The sequence below is a fragment of the Phaenicophaeus curvirostris genome, chromosome 6 (genome assembly GCF_032191515.1).
Source record: "Phaenicophaeus curvirostris isolate KB17595 chromosome 6, BPBGC_Pcur_1.0, whole genome shotgun sequence".
NCBI lineage: Eukaryota > Metazoa > Chordata > Aves > Cuculiformes > Cuculidae > Phaenicophaeus > Phaenicophaeus curvirostris.
Window position 1 is genome coordinate 5,532,775 of NC_091397.1, and position 20,489 is coordinate 5,553,263.

Consider the following 20,489-nt stretch of genomic DNA (forward strand, 5'->3'; position numbering starts at 1 on the left):
GATGATGCTGCGGGTCTTTTCCAGCCTATTGATCCTGTGATTCCGTGAAGCTTTTGACATGGTTCCCCACAACATCCTTCTCTCTAAATTGGAGGGATATGGATTTGATGAGTGGATAAGAAACTGGTTGGATGGTCGTATTCAGAGAGTAATGGTCAATGGCTCAAAGTCCAGATTGGGATCTGTGAGTAGTGGTGTCCCTCGGGGGTCTGTACTGAATCACACAGAATCACTAGTGCTTTGGAGTGCTCCCAGTATGTGACTCAGCTGTTTCATTGAGAGATGATTTCTAGGTACTTTGAAAGGAAACAAGCGCTCAACAAAAGAAACTCAGCCAGACCAAAGTATTTTTAAAGGTAATGTTTACCTTCAGAACGCAGCAATAAAGGTTAAAAAAAACCCAATCAACCACAATATATCTAAAATCTTCAGTTGAGAATGTACAAAACAAAGTCATAATAAAAAGAAAATTCCTTTACAAAGTCTCAAAGTGAATTTAAACAGTAAACATGTATGAAAGCATGGAAAATCTAAAATAAGTTGTTTGCATATGTTGAATAATAAATTACAATTCTAAAAAAAAATAGAGAAATTAAAGCAGTAACCATTCTGACTCAAGCAGAGAATCCTTCATAGCATCTTTCTTTGGGGCAACGGCATTAATAACAACTATAGGTCCTAGCTTAACAATTTTCAGTAGCACCCAGTACTTTCCAGGAGCTGAAATATAAACTGATAAATACCTCCCCCAACCCTAACAGTGACAGCAATTTGAGAGATTTTTTTTTTTCCTTTTTGTTTTTGCTAATGGCTAAGAGAAAACCTATCCAACCCACCCATCAATACAAGCATGTATATATATATGTCTGTTTAGAATGCCCTTCTTGGTAAGTGTGTATTGAAATTAGAAAAAGAAGAGAAGATAAGAGAAGATAAGATAAAAGTGGTTTCCTGCCAATGACCAGATTAGCTCATTCTTTAATTGATCCTATCTATCCTTCTTCTGCACTAGTTCAGAGAAGCCTGATACAACACTCCCTACCCCCTGCAAATTACCCCAAACAACTCTAGCAGGGAAGAAGCTACCCTAAGGTGCTCATGGATGGATTTTTCCCTTGTGCTTCTAACATTGTCAGGGCTCTGGGTTGTGGTGCAGCACAAATCTTTGGGTTGGCCAGGTGGGGACTGTTCTCCTCCAGGATTGCATTTGTCCTGTCTGCATGCAAACACCAAGACGACGACCCTGAGAAGTCCTTGGGGTGTAGACAAATCCCTGTATGTAGTGTGGATAACCCAGGAGACTTTATTGTGGACTTCCATTTTCATCTTATACAGTTCTCCTTTGTTCTCCAGAATCTCCTATTTCTTTGTCTTCGAGTTGCCAAAGGTGACAAAGACTACTCCCGGCTCCTGAAAACTGCCGTTGGTGCGGAAGTCTTCAGCTGGGCTCTTCATGTATCTCCGAAACACCGGTGAGGCAGATACCTCGTATTGGGAATGAGAGGCCACATCACACGTGGAAGAGGTTTGTGTCTCAGATTGCTTGGTGACCGTGGTGGATGAAGTGATGATTTTGTTTCCAAACTGGTCCATTTCCTCATACTGCTCCATGACAGTCCGGGTGGCTCCGTAGAGCTTGGACCCATCGGGCCCTGTCTGCAGCTCCAAGATGCTTTTCTGCCTCCGTGGATTTTGCGGGCTGGGTGAATTCATGGAGCGGTAGTCTGAAAAGCCTCCTTTCATCCCACAGTGACAGCTGCCTTTGGAGTTGTCCAGAGGGCCGGAATTGCCAAGGGTGTGCTGCTTCATTGAGCTTAGCCCAGTTTTTGTTTGCATGGTCTCTGATCTCTTCTCAAAGGAGGTGGTGTCACCCCCAGCAGACTCTGCTGATGAATGGTTAAAGGAGCTACAGCTGTCCTGAGCAAAAGCATCCCTCTTCCCTGCAGTGTCAAGACAGTCTGGTGAAGAGATGCCCCGTGGAGATCGTCCTGTCTTGGGTGATTCTGCTGGTTTCCTGGCAGCAGACTCGATAGAAATGTAGGAAGGTGAGGAGGGAGAACTGACACGAGATTGAACGAGACAGGGGACATCAAGCTCTGCCTTGGTTGCCTCGGGCTTTTCTGCCACCTTTTCTCCCCCCACAGGTGCTGTTTCCCCTGCCTCCAGTGTGCTTTCCTCCTGCTTGGCTTTGCTTGAGACAATACTGATTTTACAGATATTACTGCTGCTCACAGAGCTTTGGGTGTTCTCCAGAGACTCCTTGAACAGCCCTGAGAGCCCAGCGATGTCTGACTCAGACTTGAGACTAGAGACAGAATAAAGAGCTTTCTTGATGGCCTCCTCAATGTCCAGGAGCCGGGCAAGTGTCTGCTCTTTCAGGTGAATGATCTCAGCACTTGCTCGCTCCAGGTCCTCAAAAACCAACTCCACTGACGAGACACTGTCAGTGTCCTCCTTTGCCAAGGTCTCAGCCCTATCCTGTTGCTTGGCTTGCTGGCCTTTATGACGAACAACCCAGTCAGGGACCTTCTCAAAGAAGCTCTTCAGAGCTTTCACATCCACTTTGCTTGTCTCCTCCTCAAACTCCTTCACCCGAGTCAAGATCTCTTGGAGCTCCTCCTGCCTCCTGAGGTTCTCAAAGATCTCCATAGCCTCCTTGACATTGCCTTTCATGATCTCCTCTTTGTGTACTGACAGCCTCTTCCGACGTTCATCTTCTGTTTCTCTCTTGTTTTTCTCTCTCATAACAACTGCTGGCTTCTCCTCCTCATCCGGACATTTCAATTGCCCACTATTCCCCTGCTGCTGCTCCTCTGACTTCATTGACTGTTGGTGGAAGGACACTGAATGACACATTTGTCTCCTCTCATGCACCTGCTGTGTGACTCTCTGACTATTCCATGATCCATAAGAATTAGACACAATTTCTCTTTCCACCTTGGATGAGGCATGTTGTGCAAGGTCATCTCCTCCCTTTGGAAGAATAGTGTGGCCCACAGGGGAGGTGCTTGGCATGGTCTGTCCTGGCACATCAAGCGTCTGTTCCCTACCAGGACAGATTGGGTGTGATACTGAAGAACACCCATTCTTCTCTTGGCACAGATCTACAGGCCTCTGAACCACCTCACCTGGACATCTCCTTGGAGATGCTGCTTTCCCACTCATCATTCCCTGCTCAGCTCCAAAACTAATCACTCCATTTTTTATTGGCTTAGCACTACACGATTCCACTTTTCCTTGTCTTCCTTTGCTTGCCTTGTACCTTTCCTCTGCCATTTGAAGAGGAGTTTTGGGTTTTGGCAGCTTTCTCTCAGGGCTCATACTCTGAATTGCGACAGGCTGGTCCACAGATGTCTCCAAAGTGGAGCATTTTGTCCGAACCTCCTCATGGCCCAGTTGTTCACATACTTCCATGCAACTTAATCCCAGGTCTGTGGGGGGAAGCTTTGGCTTGGTGATCTCCCTCAGACCTGCAGGTTTTGGAGGCAGGGGTGGAGGGATGGGTTTGGTTGATCTACTCACGCTGTTACATGCAGAAGCATAATGTGGCTCATGTAAAAGGTGCTCAGGTTTTGGAGGGGGAACAGGTTTTTTCCTGGGTGGGGCAGTAATTTCTGGTTTTGGTGGAGTCCTGGGCTTCTCTGCAGGGTTCTGATCACTGAGTTTGCAGGACAGAGAAGGAGGGGCAGGAAGAGGGGTCTGGAGTGGTACAGAACTTCCTGGAGCTTCATCTTTGCTGGTTGGAAGGGCACCTTCTTTTGTTGCTTTACTTGAGGGTGGGCAATGCTCTGCTTTCATCACAGCAACTGAGGGAGGAGGAGGAAAGTCATTATCAGCAGGCGAACCTGAAGCCACTACAGCTGTCTGGTTACTAATGACTTGAGCCTCATTTTTCTTTTTATACACAGAATAGGACTGCCCTGCATTTCTGTATATCATAGCGGCTTTAAAATCCCCTCTGGAGATATTAACGTTAGACTTTTCCAGCGACTGAAGTGTGGCTTTTAAATTACCTCGGACAACATCCTCCTTTTCTACCAGGTGCTGTTCTGTGGTGGCACTTTGCAGTGCTCTGATAGCTGTCTGTACATCCCCTCTGACAATAACATCTCTTTCTTCTTGCACTGATTGCTCTTTGTAATCAGACTCAACAAAAGGGTTTATACAGGTTTTCACGGGTGTGGCAGTATAAAGGCCATCCTTAATGCTAAGATCTCTACTAGGCACAACTTGGCTTTCCTGGCTCAACAGTTGTCCTCCCTGTACTTCCTCTGAAGCACTGACCTTTTTGTGTGATGCTATGCTCTTCTGAGACATGCTTGTGTGGGTCTTGGATGCCTCCTGGACTCTAGTGGTGGTAGTCCTGGTGGCAGTACTGGTGCTCTCCTGCATGCTGGATGCAGAGCCTTGTTGGTGTACAGCTGATTGAAGAGTCACTGTCTCCTGTGTGCCTGCTGCCTGCTGCCTGCAGGCCATGTGGACCTCCTCCCTGCTCTTTTGTAGCTTGCTCTGGACATGATGTTGAATGTTTTTTGCTTCTGCTGTTGCTAGCCTCAGGCTATGCATTGCAGCCTGAAGATCACTCCCAAGAGCCTTTTCTTCTGGCTGCATCTGGCTGACTTCCCCAGTGACCAAACGCTGTGGCTTCCCATCCACTTCTTCCCTCTGAGCCATCACTTGGGTTGGAAATTTGCCTTGCATAATAACTTTGGGTTCTTTCAAACTGCCAGTGGTGGGTTTTTCTTTCTCTACCTTCTTGCTGACATCTGCAACCCTTTGAATTGACTTTGCAGTCACTTTAAGTCCTCCCGATAGAATTTCTTCTTTTCCCATCGCTGTGGGCAGAGGCTTCCCAACACATTGCACTCTGGTGCCTGTCATACCTGCTGCACGCACAGCTTCCCTCTCTAACATACTCTCTTTGCCCACGCTTTCACATGCAAATAACTTTTTTGCTCCCTCCATAGCCCCTGCTTCACCTTCTGTGAGTACTTTCTCTATTTGTTCTTTATTTGGCAAGATATGGATCTTAGCCCCCTGCACAAACTTTGAGGCACTCTCATCTGTCCCCTGCTCTGCTTGAGAAGAGATGAGGGACTGTATTTCTGACTCCTGCTGGAGATTCTTCAGATAGTGTAGATCTCCCTTCTCAATGCAGCTTGCATATAGCTGGACATTTCCCTTCTCATTGTCCTCACGCTTAATGGTTGAAGCTGCTTTCTGCTCTTGAGAAGAAGCCAAGAGGTTCCCTATTGTTGACTTCACATCCCCTTTGACAACTTTCTGCTGGATTGAATGGAACAGGAGGGAGTAGAGAGTCATTTTCACTGATCCTGACTTTGTCTCTTGTAAGACCATCCCCTTTTTGATGGAAGTGTCTTGACTGAGGAGACCCTGTAACGCCTTAGCTACATTTCCGCTCAAGTCCTCTTTGCCTTTTACAGCTTCACTCTGGTCCAGTAGCTGCAATGTGCTTACTTTGACCTTGCCCTCTTTGTCTTCCTCCACTAGCACACTCTGTGCTTCCACATTGGTTCTGTGCAGAAGCTGGAGCATTATCCTTTGCAAATGGCCTCCCACAATTTCCTCTTTCAGGATCTCTGGAGCACCTGGGCTGCTGAGCTGGTACTTCACCATTTTCACGCTCTGCATATCATTAGCTTCAATGAGGATCCCATCATGCTGAATAGCCTGGCAAGTGCAGAGTGTCTCTAAAGTCTCTTTCATGGTCCTTTCTTTCAATTCTGTTTCTATACTACCTTCAGAAACGCTAAATTTATCCAAGGGTGTACTCTCAAAAAGCCATGTTGTACTTTTCACATCTGCATGAGGGATCGGTTCTTGGGCCCCGGTGCTGGACATAGTTTCAGGGTCCTTAAGGGTGTCCATTGGTTGGGTTTCAAACAACCAGGTGCAGCGTTTTACATCCCCTTTCTGGCTGTCCTCTCTCTGCACAGTACTGATAGATGAACTTCTTTCTGCATCCCCATACAAGGAGTCCACAGGCTGGTTTTCAAAAAGCCAAGTGGATGTTCTCACATCACCTCGCTGAACGTCACTGACACTGACCATCCTCACATACTTCTTTTGGCCCACTTGCTGAGACTCAAAGAGCTGCTTGTTGGACTGAACATCTCCCCTCTGCACATCATCTACTGTTCTGGGCACAGACATCTTTCCCCCTGTGAAGGAGTCAAGAGGCTCTGTCTCAAACTTCCATCGGGCAGCCTGGACATCTCCTTTCTTGATATCCTCTTGGGTGACAGCCCTAATCACAAACACCTCTTCTTCCTTCTTGATCTGATCCAGGGGTTTAGTTTCAAACAACCACCGGGCACCTTTCACATCACCTTTCATAATTTCTTCTTTCTGCACTGATGTGACTTCATGGTATCGCCCCTCTTTGTCCTGGATTGCATATAATGGTTGGCTTTCAAAGAGCATTGTGCAGGACTTCACATTAGCTTTGTTCATGGTTTCTTTCTGAATCTTTTGGAGTTCTGTCTCATCCACTTTGTTGTGTATTTGGTCGAGGGAATAGGTCTCAAATACGAATCTTTTGCCTCCAACATCTCCTCCCTTGACATCCTTCTCTGGAGGGATTTCCTGGATGCCCTCAGAGCTGTCCTTCAGGGAGTCCATGGGGTAGTTCTCAAAAAGCCAAGTGAACTTGTGCACAGATCCAGCTTCAATCGTCCCATCATCCTTCTGGGTTGTTGGTTTGGTGGCTGTATCCAAGGGCTTAGCTTCAAAGAACTCCTTCACTCTGGACACTTTCCCAGATTGTATCTCCACACGACTGGAGTACCTCATGGTTTTCTTTCGGTCAGCTTCACCAGCAGCAATGCTGCCCAGGGGTTCAGTCTCAAAGAGGTGCCGGACGGTTTTGACATCAACTTCCTGCAATTCCTCCTGACTGTACGCCTTACTGACTTGTAAATACTGCTCCTCTTGGCCTTTCAGGGAGTCCAGGGGCTGAGTCTCAAACATCCATGTGTATGACTTCACATCAGCTTGGGGCACATCATCCTTTTCCTGCTTCTTTTCAGCCTTCTCGTAGAGGGTGTGCATGGGCTGGGTCTCAAAAAGCCACCTGCAGGTTTTCACATCCCCCCGCTGGGAGATCTCCCTTTTCACCGAGGGATGCTCCTCACCTTGCATGGCTTGGTGATGAATGACATCCATGGGCTGAGTTTCAAAGAGCCACTTCGCTGTTCTGACATCACCAGCCACCACCTCCTGCTTTGTGATCCCCCTTATTATATCCACTTTCTTGATGCTTTCATCAAACTGATCCAGGGGTCTGGTTTCAAACATCCATTTGTAGTTCTTGACATCCCCACTGATGATTTGCTCTCTGCTTACAGATGTGACTTCATGGAAATTACCAAAGCTATCCTTGATGGCATATAGAGGTGTTGTCTCAAACAAGATTTGATTTGCTTTGACGTTGCCAGCTGGAATCTTCTCCTCTTCTTTAGTGGTGGGCTCAGCATCAGCCTGCTTGATGCTGTCTAAGGGGATGGTCTCAAACAAGGTCTTAAAAGACTTCACGTCCCCTTTTACTACCTCTTCCATGGCGGTGGCTGGAATTTCTTCCTCAAATATTTTGGAGATGCTGCCAAGGGGACAGGTCTCAAAGACATGTTTTCTTTGCTTCACATCTCCCTTCTCCTCCGCGGAAAGCTCTACTTTCTTTAGCTGCCCCACTTCAAAATTGTCTTTCAGGGTTTCCATTGGCTGGGTTTCAAATAGCCAGAGTGTAGATTTCACATCACCTCCAATGACTTGTTCTTTGGCTACAACACTTTCTGAAGATTCTCCTTTCAGAGAATCAAGAGTCTGAGTCTCAAAGAGGATTCGCTGCTTGCTGACATCTGCCCCTGTGACAAAATCTGTTGAAGCCTTGAAATCCTGTTCTTCAACTGTGATTTCTTTTATAGCATCCAGAGGCTGAGTTTCAAATATCCACCTAGCTCCACTGACATCTGGCCTTCCAATTTCTTCCAATGAAATCCCACGGATTATTTGCACTTTGGAAGTGTCCTTGTTGATAGTATCCAGGGGCTGAGTCTCAAACAGCCAGCGAGCTGTTCTGACTGCATTGCTCTGAATTTCTTCTCGGCAGACGGACTTGATTTCATGCATGTTCCCAGTTTTGTCTCTGATGGCACAGAGGGGCTCTGTTTGGAAAAGCCTGATAGTCTTCTTAACATCGCCTTTTAGCTCTTGGATTTCTGACTTGAGCTGAAGGATGCTTTTCTCCTCCACTGAGCAACAGCGTCCTATAGCATCCAAGGATTGTGCTTCGAAGAGCTGTCTGGCACCTTTCACATCACCTCCTTGGACAGGCTCCTTGAGAACCGCCTCCTGCACTTCAGTTTCATCTGAATACAGTTTGTTTAGTGAGTCTAGTGGTTGGGTTTCAAACAGCCACCGGGCAGTATGCACATCCCCTCTTGCAAGGTCTGCTTCTGGTAACTTGGCTGATGTTAACATACTGTCTCCATTGATTGACTGGCTTTCAAACCTCAGGGAAGTACTTTTCACATCCCCACCGGGAATGATCTCTTCATCTGTCAGCTTCCTTGTGGCTTGATGGTCCCCAATGGAGTCAAGTGCCCAGTTCTCAAAGATCCAGCGCATGGACTGAACCTCTCCTGGAAGAACTTTGTCCAGGTTCACAGAGGTCTGTGCATTGGGATCTTCAGCATTAAGCATTTCTGCCAGGTCCTCAGTCACAGCTTCTTCCAAGTTCTTCCTGAGCTCAGGATGCATGTGTCTGTAGAGCCTCTTTAACTCATTTACTTGACGCTGCTGGTAGAACTTGGAGAATGCTTGCTTTGGAGGAGGCACAGGGAGTGGATTGGGATCCTGGTTCCCTGAAGCGATGACTGGGACTGAGCCAGGGGCAGGAGGGGGAGGTAAGTCATCTTCCATTTTCTTGATGGCAACTTGAGATGATTTCTGAGCCTCTGCCATCTTTAGGGAAACAGTTTCAAATGTCAGCATCATCTCTTACCCCCCAACCCAGTGGCCATTAGTAGTGAGAGCGGCAAAGGAAAATGTCAGCCAAACAAGGGAAATCCATGCATGGACTGAGCTCCATACCTTTGGTTCAGCAGCACAAAGCACTCCAAAGCATCACACCACTGCACACGCTCCAGGCTTGGTGTTAGCTCTGGTTCCACAGCAAGGCACTCTAAAGAAAGTCTCTAATCCAGGCATGTGTGGTGGTTAGTCTACAGTTCCCAGGATTCAGTCCAGCTACAGAGTAACAGAGATGCCCGATTTGGACTGTGTCAGCAAGAGAGAGTGACTACAAGAATAACATGAAGCAGGTTGCCTTAGAATGATGAGATAACAGTTAGCTTCTCCCTCCTGCTCCCCAGTGTCCAGGGCAGCAGGAGGACCTGCCAAGAATCTGTTAACATAGAATATTGGTGCAGAAGAAAGCCAAAAAGCTATCTGTCAAAAAGTTTCAAGAAGAAAATGAGGAGAGGGAACCAAATAAAAGTGTCAGACTGAGCTGATGAGGACAGCCTGGTTTTGGCTAGGCAGCTAACATGATGGGATTTTGGTAGCACCATGGGCTGCCCACTGCACAGGAGTGAGGGCTTGAGGAGGTTGAGTCCCCTTCCCTGGAGGTGTTTAAGGCACGGGTGGACGAGGTGCTAAGGGGCATGGTTTAGTGTTTGATAGGAATGGTTGGACTCGATGATCTGGTGGGTCTCTTCCAACCTGGTTATTCTATGATTCTATGATTTCTTCTGTTGGACTCATGCGTGTGCCCCGTCTCACAATTCATATAACAATAATGCACAGTTATACAATTAGAGACTTAAATGAAGCTCTTTTGACTTGCAGACTTGTACAGGCATGAGGCTAATGAAGGTTTACAAACTGCTGGAATTAGCAGGACAAATTCTCTGCTCTGTTGGGAAGAAAAAAAAGGCTGAGGGACCAGAAGTTGGGGTAACACCCATAGCTGGTCAGCAAAAATTACACTTGTTTAGACTCAGTCAGCCTGAGCTCAGCTCGAATTCACAGCAGTGTTGGCACAGAAGTGAACAGAGGATGCAGTTGTGATGGGATAAACTGTGGTCATTTAGCCTACCTTTGAGCCTCACTTTCTGCATTTCTTTTCTCCTTAGCTTGGGAAGCACTGGGCACCAAAAGCTGAATTGAATACCTGCGACATGCACTGGCTTGGCATTTCTCCCAAGGGAAGGTAGCTGAGGCCTGTAATCATTATCTAAAAGAGACTGTAATCCTGGTGGCTTTCCTTTCAGTAAACAGATCTGCTGACCCTTGGCATGCCTGTGGAGTTACGTCTGTAGAGTTATGCCTGGAATATTATTAGTTGTTGCTCAAAGCACTGGCGCGCGGTGTTATTTCACTCTGTTACACGCAGATTGTTCCGGCTAAAAATAAGTATTGAACATTAGTGAAAAAAAACCCAACATAATGACAAAATCAGCCTAATTTGCTGCAAGTTTTGCAGATCCTTCCTGTGAACAAACATACTTTGAATGTGCTTTTTAAAATAAGGGTTTTTTGGGATCTGCAAAGAACTTCTGAACGTGGGGAAGGCCGACCAAGCAGCTGATAGCTATATTCAGGATGAAAGCTCTCCTCGCTGCCTTCTGTGAGTATTTAAATCACACTCCACCACAGTCCACAAATATTTGGTTAGATAACGGTGCTTATCTTTAACATTTCTTACCTTGCTTCTTTTCTGCCTGTGGAGAGAGTGAATGGAGTTGTCCTTCACAGTACTCTGGAAAAGATATGAGGAGAAATGACATCAAAATGCACAAGAAGACACATTATCTCCAAGTGTGTCTATATATATGTATGTACACATAGATAATATAAGTATATACTGATAATATATGTGTGTGTGTATATATACATACACAGATAATATGCATATGTATACACAGATAATGCATATATACAGATAAAATACATGTGTGTGTATATACACATATCTCAGCTATGGAGACCTGAAAACCATCCTGGGTGAGAGTGTTCTTTTGGTTCATTAGAAGCTCTATACAGCTGGGAAAACCAATCTTATTCCAATTTGATCAGAAATATTTGTTTCCAAAAGTCTCAGTCAAGAAACAAAACCCTAAATAGGTAGAGGGAGGTGATCCTGCCCCTCTACTCCACTCTCGTGAGGTCCCACCTGGAGTATTGTGTCCAGTTCTGGAATCTTCAACATAAGAAAGAAATGGAACTGTTGGAACGGGACCAGAGGAGTCTGCAAAGATGATCAGAGGGTGGAAGACAGGCTGAGAGAGTTGGGGTTGTTCAGCCTAGAGAAGAGAGGGCTCCAAGAAGACCTTATAGTGACCCCCCAGTACTTAAAAAGGGCCTACAAGAAAGCTGGGAAGGGACTTTTTATAAAGACATGTAGTGATAGGACTAGGGGGAATGGCTATAAACTGGATGGGGGAAGATTTAGACAAGACATTAGGAAGAAATTATTCAGTATGAGAGTAGTGAGGCTCTGGAAGAGGTTGCCCAGGGTTTGAGTTGGAAGAGAACTTAAAGATCATCCAGTTCCAGCCCCCCTGCCATGGGCAGGGACAACTCCCACCAGAGAGCCCTCCAACCTGTCCTTGTTCACCTACAGAGATGGGGTATCTACAACTTTTCTGGGCAACCTGTGCCAGTGCTTCACCACCCTGACAGGAAAAAAGTCTTCCTGGTATCTCATCTAAATGTCTGCTCTTTCAGCTTAAAACTATTCCCCCTCATCCTGTCCCTGCAGTCCCTGATAAAGAGCCCCTCCCAGCTTCCCTGTAGTCTGGACTTTTCAGTCTTTCCTTCAGTCTAGGCTCCTCTGGTATAGAGTCCTGACACATATACTCGAGAGATTGTGTCTCTGAAGAGGGGCCCTGCAAAAGACTGAGAGCAGAAGAGAGCATGAACAAGCCTGCAAGAAAGCCCCAGATGTGAAATCATGTCCTACATTGCTCCTGGATCACCAGTGGAGCTGGGTAAAGAGGAAAAACACAGCTCAGTCCCTCGTAGTCCTTATAACATGGATTATCCTGTCACCCAGTGATGGAGTGGGCGATTAAATCCCTGGATCCCAGATCAAGGGCCATAAACAGAGGAACACAGGGAATTTGTGCTATAAAGTTATACCTGAGTAGGAGATATATGGATATATACCTGAGTAGGAGATATATGGACATATATACACACATGTGTTGGAATGGGTATAGCATGGAGATGTATATATGTGCTGAATATTTTCTCCACAGATGTAAATATGTATGTTCAAATAAAGTGGAAATCTTATGCTTGAATAAACTGTTTGTATGGACTAGTGGATCTAGAGGGGTGTGTATATGTGTGTGTTAGCATATGTGAAGCCAGTGTGTATGTATAGAGTGTTTATATATAAGCAGTGTATACATCACACACATACGTATCAGCACCTCTGATAACTTTATGACAATATCTGCAAGTGACAAGGGAAAGCTAAGTAATTTTTGGAAGACCAGATGCTGTGTTTCTCTAGTTTTATGAAACCAGACTTGTTCTCTCTCACCCTCTTACAGCCACTTGCTGGGACAGGACATTGTTGGGATGCCACTGGTGATTTGTGAGGGGGAGGACGGCGGCGCTTACCGGCTGTGCAGAGCTGCTGGTGTGAGCAGCAGCAGCAGCTGTCTGGGAGAGATAGAGAGCTGACAGCTCCTTCACGGAGGGTGTGGAGGTCCTCCCTCGTCCTTGGTGAAGTACGCGGCTAGTGTTGTCTGATATGTCTAAAAACGACCGTGTCCTCTCATCTGAAACAAAGACAGATGTGCGTGGTGAGGCATGTGCCAAAGATGCGAGCGCATGGCCAATCTGGAGTGAGAGCATCGCTTACGGAGAGCTCTGCGATGTCTCTGCTGTCTGCACACCCATCCGTTCCTCTGCAGCCTCTGTCCTGCAGCCCCAAAAGTTAACAACATGCCCTTTTGGTTCAGGGAGAAAATGTGAATATTTCCACCCTTCTCATGGCTGAAATGAGCTTGGAGCACACCTGACAGTGAGCTGATGCCACCGTCTTGCCAGCAGGACACAGAGACAGTACCCATCCCTGCATCCCTGGACCAGACCATAACTAAACAGAAGCAAGGAGGAGGATGTGAAGAAATTATGTGTATTCAACGTGAACCAACGCCCACTTCTTTTGGTCCGTTGACATAATTATCTCCCACTAGCATGTTTCACAAGCAGTTACACTCATTTATCTTTATTTCTTCCCCGGGAGCCCATGTCAAGGAACTGAGAGAAGAAAAAGCTATGAGGCTGTAGCAGGGAGTCTCTGTCAGAACCAGTGGACTGAATCCTGCTCTTAGTTCAGAGATCTGATATTTTGAGTGGCACCAGCTCCCATGGGGCCCCCACTGGGGCCCAGCACTGCATTGCTGAAATGTTCAAGATATCTAGCGTTCCTCCTGCCTTTGTTAAGATGCCTCCCATGGAGATGACTAAAGCTGAGGATATTCCTCTCTGGTTTGTGGAGAGATAGCTATTCTCGGAGGCAGTGATCTGGTAATAGCCAGACCTCCTGAAGAATGCACAGAGGGACTTGATGGCTGGAGCAGTCACACACTTCGGATGATACTCAGGACATGCTGCCTCATTCCCACCTGTGGTCCTCTGTCCCCCTTGGTCCTCATCACCTTAAACAGCAGGGACTTCCCCTCCCTTTGAGGGTGAAAGCTGTGTCTGTACCCAGAGAGAGGTTCATGTGAAAATTAATGGCTCTAACACAGATGGGTTCAGTTTTCAAAGAAAGAAGCAACACTAAAATCTTGCTGAGGAATTTGTTTTTGCATTACTCTGTTAGAAGTGAGCAGGATGGCCATCTCCACATCCCATTGTAAACATACAAAGCTTTACATATATATATGATGCATCTTAGTGCTCCAGGTTAGTCAGGGCTGTAATTTCTCTGCTACTACTGTAAAAACACCAGAAGGTTCTCCTTTTATCTGCAGACCTGCACTGCTGCATTTGGGTTTAGTGTGGTATTTGCAATGCTTTCTGTTTGAACAATGGGCTCTCTCTCCACAAATCCAGCCATTGCACTGCCAGGAAAGGGCTGATGTACTTGTTAATATGTGCACATTAGAAGCGCTGCAGCGATTCTAACATTCTCTGCCATCAAATCTCAGTCCCTAAATCACGAGATCTCACAAATAACAGTGCAAATGACTCTTGATGATGACTCTTTTCTTTGTTTTCTGGGTTTGACTTCAGATTTCCAAGTTTTTCTCTAAAATACTGAAGGAGATCTACTCAGTTTTCATTTTAAAGTGACCACAGTTGATGTCATACACTAGCAGGATTCCAAGAGCTGGTGCTTTGGATGAACTACCAGTTCCTGTGGGGACAAACACACACCAAAAAGCCATCGAGATAAGAGAAGAGGGATGCCAGTGAACTTGTCAGACACTGGTCAATATGCTGCTCGAAGGTGCCAAACCCCAAGGTTTCTTTTGTTCTTGGTTCCAGATGCTCCTGCAGATGTGCAGGCATATCAATGCAGAACTGAGGCTGGATACATGGGCAAGCAGTTGGATGTAATACAGATGTAGCTGCCCAGTTCTGCCAGAGGTCACTGGGACACCAGGGGAGGAAACAGAAGAAATTTCATTAATGCTTTTTTTGCTAAGTCACCATGTAAATACAGGACCTCTCTCTCTGATTTCTGCTGTCTGTAGCTTAAACACTGAGTCAGAATGAATTATCCATCTACAGCCAGTGGAGATAGTGGCACTGCTGGGGAGATTTAGTGCATTTGAATATATTCGCTGCAAGGTTACAAGATAAATCACTCTCTGATTGCATCAGTTTTCCCCCACTCTGCTCAAGAGATGCCAGATGTTGTCTAAATCCCTTTCTGAAATGAACAGCACCCTAGAAATGGGGAGGAGAGAAACAAGGCATCACTGAGATGCTGCCTTTCCAGGAGCCAGTGCTGGTATCTGCTAACACAAGCCCCTCTCTTTCTGCAGTGGGTTTCTCCCTTCATTTGGTGACTTGAGGCACACAATTAAAGGGGTCCACTTGGTAAAAATGGAAAGTAAAGTAATTGCCAGTGAAGGTACCTCAGATTTCATGGTCTTTCCTTATTATGGTTGTGCCCTGTGAGAACTAAAGCATGTGCTGAATTAACTGCAGAAAGCTTTGAAGGGGGCTTTGAACAATCTTGCCTGGGAATCTCTCTCTTTTCTCCTGCATTGCTGAATTGCCTAATGGAAAGGCAAAATTTCAGCCTGGAAAAGAAAAGGTTTCCTCCTTAGAAGGTAATAAGGTCTGGCTAAGCCTCCCAGTAAGACCAATGGGGAGAGCTGAGGAGAGTCAGCCTTGTTGGCTTTAAAGCAGAAAGAAAATCAAGCACAGGTTTGTAGCTTTTCTGGTTGGGAAAATGAGCATAAGTTCTCATCAAGGGCATGACCATGCTGGAAAAACTCCCTTAAAAACTACCTGTAGGAGATGGGAGAACTTCACAGCAAAGCAGGGACCCTGTCTGCGCATGAGTGCTGCTGTGTTTAACCATTTCAGTGCTAGGTGCTTAGCAAAAACATTCCCATGTCCTAGAGCTATGCTGGTAATGTTTAATGGTCTTCTCTGACCCCACGCGTTGGGTATTACTGCTGAGCTGATAAAATTTTTATTGATCAGCCTATGAGTCTGTGGGATGAGAGGCTGCACAAAGAGGAGCAATGTGCCCTTCTGGCCAAGAACAAATAATGTGACTGAAGGAAGATTTCCAGTCCATGTAGTGGAAAATAGCACAGCCTCAGTGCTGCCTAGTCCTTCATCTGTTAGCTTGGATGGATGAAAGGCCACAGGGCTTTTGTTTTAATGACAGATATAATTAGACACAAGGCTTTCGTTGAAGCCTTTCCCTTATCGCTGCCTTTATTTTCTTTCCCTTTTTGACATTTTTGCACTGCACAGGCTGCACACAGCTCTCTGTTTGCTTATCACTTCTCACAAAACCGCCTGCCTTAGATAGGGGCTGCTCAAACCCGCTGGGCTGGCGGCTGGCTCTGCGCTCATGGAAAGTCTGGTTGCTCCATGCAGCTCTGCCTGACAAAACAGGCTGCTGCCACCCTCCAAACTGCTAATTATAGATAAGAGTGAAAGAACAACAGTTCATTCCACTAACAAGAAAGCCAAGCTGTCACGTGTGTGCAGCTAACAGCATCTAAGTGGCACCTAGGACATCTCAAGAGTTGCGAGATTGGTGCTGTTGCACAGCATTCCCTGGGAGGGAAGGAGGGAAAAACTTTCCAGCCCATGATGCTAAAGCAAAGCCAAAGGATGTTATGCAGACCAGGCTTCAGTCGTAATTTGTGTGTAGGAGATTGAAGGCATGGAATCCCAGTTTGAGACCTGTTCCATACTCCACCCTGTTGCCTTGCTGCGCAAAAGGGCTCTGCTGGCACGTTTAGCATCCATTCTAGTGCTGAGCGATGCATCCCGTGTGGTGCTGATTAACTAGCACTGACTATGGCCTCAGGGGTTCTAAACCTCATACTCAAAGCACTTAAGCATCCTCTGCGAGTTAAAACAGAAGAAAAGAGCTCCCGAGGAAACCCTCCTCCCATCCCACCCAGTGCCTGGCACCCCAGTCAATGATGCTGCTGTCTAAGTGAAGGATATGGGGAATGCTACTCCTTGCTGGGGTTTCTCAGCAAAATCTCCTTCATATCAGTGTCTGGTGCTGGATGTATCTGCACATTTTCTGTGAGGGTCTGCAATGTTAGGGCTGTCCATAGGGAGCAACTGTCAAGGTATTGTTAGCTCTTCCCTCGCCCCAAGTATGTGCAGCTCAGGCTCAGTTTACAGCCCCCCTGCCCCATCAGCCGTGCCCCTGGGGAGCAGGAATGGCTGTGGGACCTGGAAACTTGTAGTGAGGGAAAATAATTCCTCATATTCATTTGTACTCACTGATCTTTTCAAACACATAGGGAAAAGGCAAGGTAAAAGGGGGAAAAAGACTCTTAAATATTCATATAAAAATTCACTCACTTCCTCTTCTGTTCCTGCCCATAAATCACTCAAACGGTCTGTCTCCTGCTATAGATAATACTACAGGTCTCTTGAACCTTAATCATGTTACATCTGACAGCCAACTCTGAACAAATGGAAAACAAATCACTAACAAAATCCCTTCCCCCTCCTTCCCCTGAGAAAACCCCATCTCAACAGTAACACTGCGGCTCCGGCTTGCTTTGCTTTCTATTTAAGCCACTTTATCCTATAGATAAACAATGCTACCCACCTGCTGGTGTCCACCACCTCTCCTGCTGGCACTCCTTTGCAGCCTGGCTGCCACCACCAACCCCAGTGAGCTACCGTGCGCCTGAGTCACCTATTAAAAAAGGAAGCTGCAAGCTCAGCACCAGTCTCCCGGGTCGCCTGGCCAACCACATGTCATCAGCTTTACTCCCAAAATCAGCCATCCTGAGCAAACACAGCTGCTAAGCAAAGCCCTTTGTGTCACTGTGCGCGCCCCATGGCGGTCCGTGAACTGGGTGTTGTGTAACGGGGCTTGAGATCAGCCAGGTGCTCGCATGGGGCTTGCGTGAGCTAGAAGGGGAAGGGATAGTCTGGTGGTACAAGCTGTGTCAGGGTCCCATCTATCTCCATTGCTCCTCAAGAGGATCAGTGCTCTGGAGAGCATCCCATCCCAGCCACCTGAATACAGCATCCTCCATCAGCGGCTCGGGGGCTGCCTGACATCTCTCCTCTGCAGATCAGCCATGGGTTTGCCACGATGGCTGCTGTACCTCGCATAGAATCATAGAATCACCAGGTTGGAAAAGACCCAGTGGATCATCGAGTCCAACCATTCCCATCAAACACTAAACCATGTCCCTCAGCACCTCGTCCATCCGTCCCTTAAACACCTCCAGAGAAGGTGACTCAACCACCTCCCTGGGCAGCCTCTGCCAGTGCCCAATGACCCTTGCTGTGAAAAATTTTTTTCCTAATGTCCAGCCTAAACCTCCCCTGGCGGAGCTTGAGGCCATTCCCTCTCGTTCTGTCCCCTGTCACTTGGGAGAAGAGGCCAGCTCCCTCCTCTCTACAACCTCCTTTCAGGCAGTTGTAGAGAGCAATGAGGTCTCCCCTCAGCCTCCTTTTCTCCAGGCCCTCTCAGCCGTTCCTCATAAGGCCTGTTCTCCAGCTCCCTCACCATCTTTGTTGCTCTTCTCTGGACTCTCTCCAGAGCCTCAACATCCTTCTTGTGGTGAGGGGCTCAGAACTGAACACAGTATTTGAGGAGCGGTCTCACCAGTGCCGAGTACAGAGGGAGGATAACCTCCCTGGACCTGCTGGCCACACCATTTCTGATCCAAGCCAAGATGCCATTGGCCTTCTTGGCCAGCTGGGCACACTGGGCATGTTCCATGCTGTGGAGCACGGATGTGTTACGTGGTCTTCCACCTTAGCAGTGCAATGGTTCAGGTGCTGTGAGATGTTTGGCCCGTCCCATGGTGCAGGACCCAAAATCCTCAAAAAAATACTCAAAAAGCACATGGGTGCACAGGAACCTATGTCCTGGAGCTTCTTCGCACTGACGAAAACAGGGCATGAAAACAGCTATTTATTTACATTGTGAAAGGAGCTCTGCTTTCCAAGGGAATGGAGGTGAACCTACATGGAAATGCTCCTGGGTTTGTGGTGCTCTGGGCTGGCTGTCTCCTGGGAATTTGGGGCCTTTTCTACTATTCCTCTCTGCCTGCAATGGATTATGTATTACCCCCAAGCAAACTGTCACTACCAGATTAGTCCCCTGACTCAAGCTGTGCGGTTGGATGTGTGTCCCTATTCCCACCTGCCTGTCCCCGGCATGCATGTTATTGAAATCTCAGCATCTCATGGATGCCCTTCTGAGGCTGAAAGCCCATCTCTACAGATGGTGATCCCATTTCTACGTGCCTCTGTCCCTGGATGTGGGAGCTCCATGCGCTGAATCACACCTACCCCATCCTTCTCCCAGCTTTGTCCCCTGAAGAATCAGTCCCCTGATAAAAGTGGGTGCTGAATAGTGGCCATGGCTGGGCTGGGGGAATTTGTGCAGATGGGTAAGCACCCATAAAAGCTGGCTGGGAAACCAGTGCTGCTGCTTAATCCAGGAGCCTGGCAGCCCATTGGTGGTGCTCAGTCAGCGGGGAAAGGTTTAAATCTCTGGCCCCGATCCCTGTGCCGGCAGCCCTGATCCATGGGGAAGCTCTGCCAGAGGAGATACATGCCGAAGATGGTGTGGGAAGCGGAGCAGTTTGCCTCGCTGCCCCAGTTTGGAGGCTGTTGAAAGGGTGAGTTGTCCAGGAATGATGCGGCAAAGGCTACGAGGGGTAGTGTGGGCCTGGGAGGGCGAGGATTTGGGGTGGGAAGAGCATCTCTAGCTATTTCTTTCTGGCCACATGATCTGCTCTCGAGGTTTTAGTGAACATTGATTTGTTCTGTGATGCTTTTTCCAAAGGAAAGGGGAAAAACCTTGGGACAAAGCTGCAGCAGGGATCATCAATGGGATTTTAGGCAGCTTCTTGTAAAGAGTGAGGACCAGTGGTGCTCTAAAACACCCTGCTTATCTTCACGGGTACTCTCTCCCGAGCCCCAGATCACACTTTGCTCTGCTTGCAAATTATACTGTTTTCTCTCATTTTCAGTTCTACAAAGGACAGCATGGATCTGAAATTCAAGCTTTTTCTTTTTGCCACGGATTGGCCAATTATGTGAGAGAATGGCAATTGTAAACATGTTTTCTTTTTTAAAAGAATTCATCAGGTTTTTTTTGACTGTTTTGGTCTAGGTTACCTTTTTGTTACAGCTGCATGGGCTGGGAATTGACCTTTAAAAGTGAGAATGGAGATTTTCACATGCACATCTAACAAACTCAGATGTAAGAACCACTGATTTCAGTTTGATAACTAACAAAAAATATACAACTTAACAACACTTTTCTTCTGATTCTAAACTTTCATGAGTATCCTTTCAATAAGTTTGTATATCATTACACACAATAGATCCCTGATTTGGAGGCTGAGGGGCATCTCTGATACAGATCATAAATATAATGACTAATGCACATCAGAAAATACATATCATTCTCTTTTGAAAGGGTTTAAGAAAGATTTTGCTCTGGCTGCAAGCCATATGTTGCAATCACTTGAGCAGCTCTGGCACATAGAGCTAATATATGAATTCTGAGGTGGGAAATGGGCTGAAAAGAAAAGCACGTTAATGAGAGGAAAGTGCTAAACATGTAAGTAAAATAAAATAATGCAACTAAAGAGCAGCTACATTGAAGAGAAAATAAGATTTAAAATATCATGTCATGCTTTAGGAATTGTCTACTAAATTATACTCAAATAATTAACATTTTGCACATGTACGGAGTTGCATTTGCAAATCTGAAGGGGTGGAAGGGGTTGAAGGTGAGCACAGCTACT

At 46.6% G+C, this 20,489-nt stretch overlaps 1 protein-coding gene across 4 annotated transcripts in view; it reads right to left on the reverse strand.

Moving 5' to 3' along the window:
* Positions 1–345: 345 nt before the first annotated feature.
* Positions 346–20,489, reverse strand: part of XIRP1 (xin actin binding repeat containing 1) — a 35,003-nt gene continuing 14,859 nt past the window's right edge. For 3 of the 4 annotated variants that reach the window (XM_069859249.1, XM_069859250.1, XM_069859251.1), the window contains 3 exons: positions 12,652–12,812; positions 10,727–10,780; positions 346–8,982 (listed from right to left, as the gene is read on the reverse strand). In XM_069859249.1, the coding sequence (XP_069715350.1) occupies positions 1,360–8,982; positions 10,727–10,780; positions 12,652–12,812 (7,838 nt within the window). In that variant the 3' untranslated portion in view covers positions 346–1,359. Of the gene's footprint in view, positions 8,983–10,726; positions 10,781–12,651; positions 12,813–17,314; positions 17,331–20,489 lie in introns of those variants that run through there. The other variant, XM_069859252.1, reaches the window with a different exon arrangement.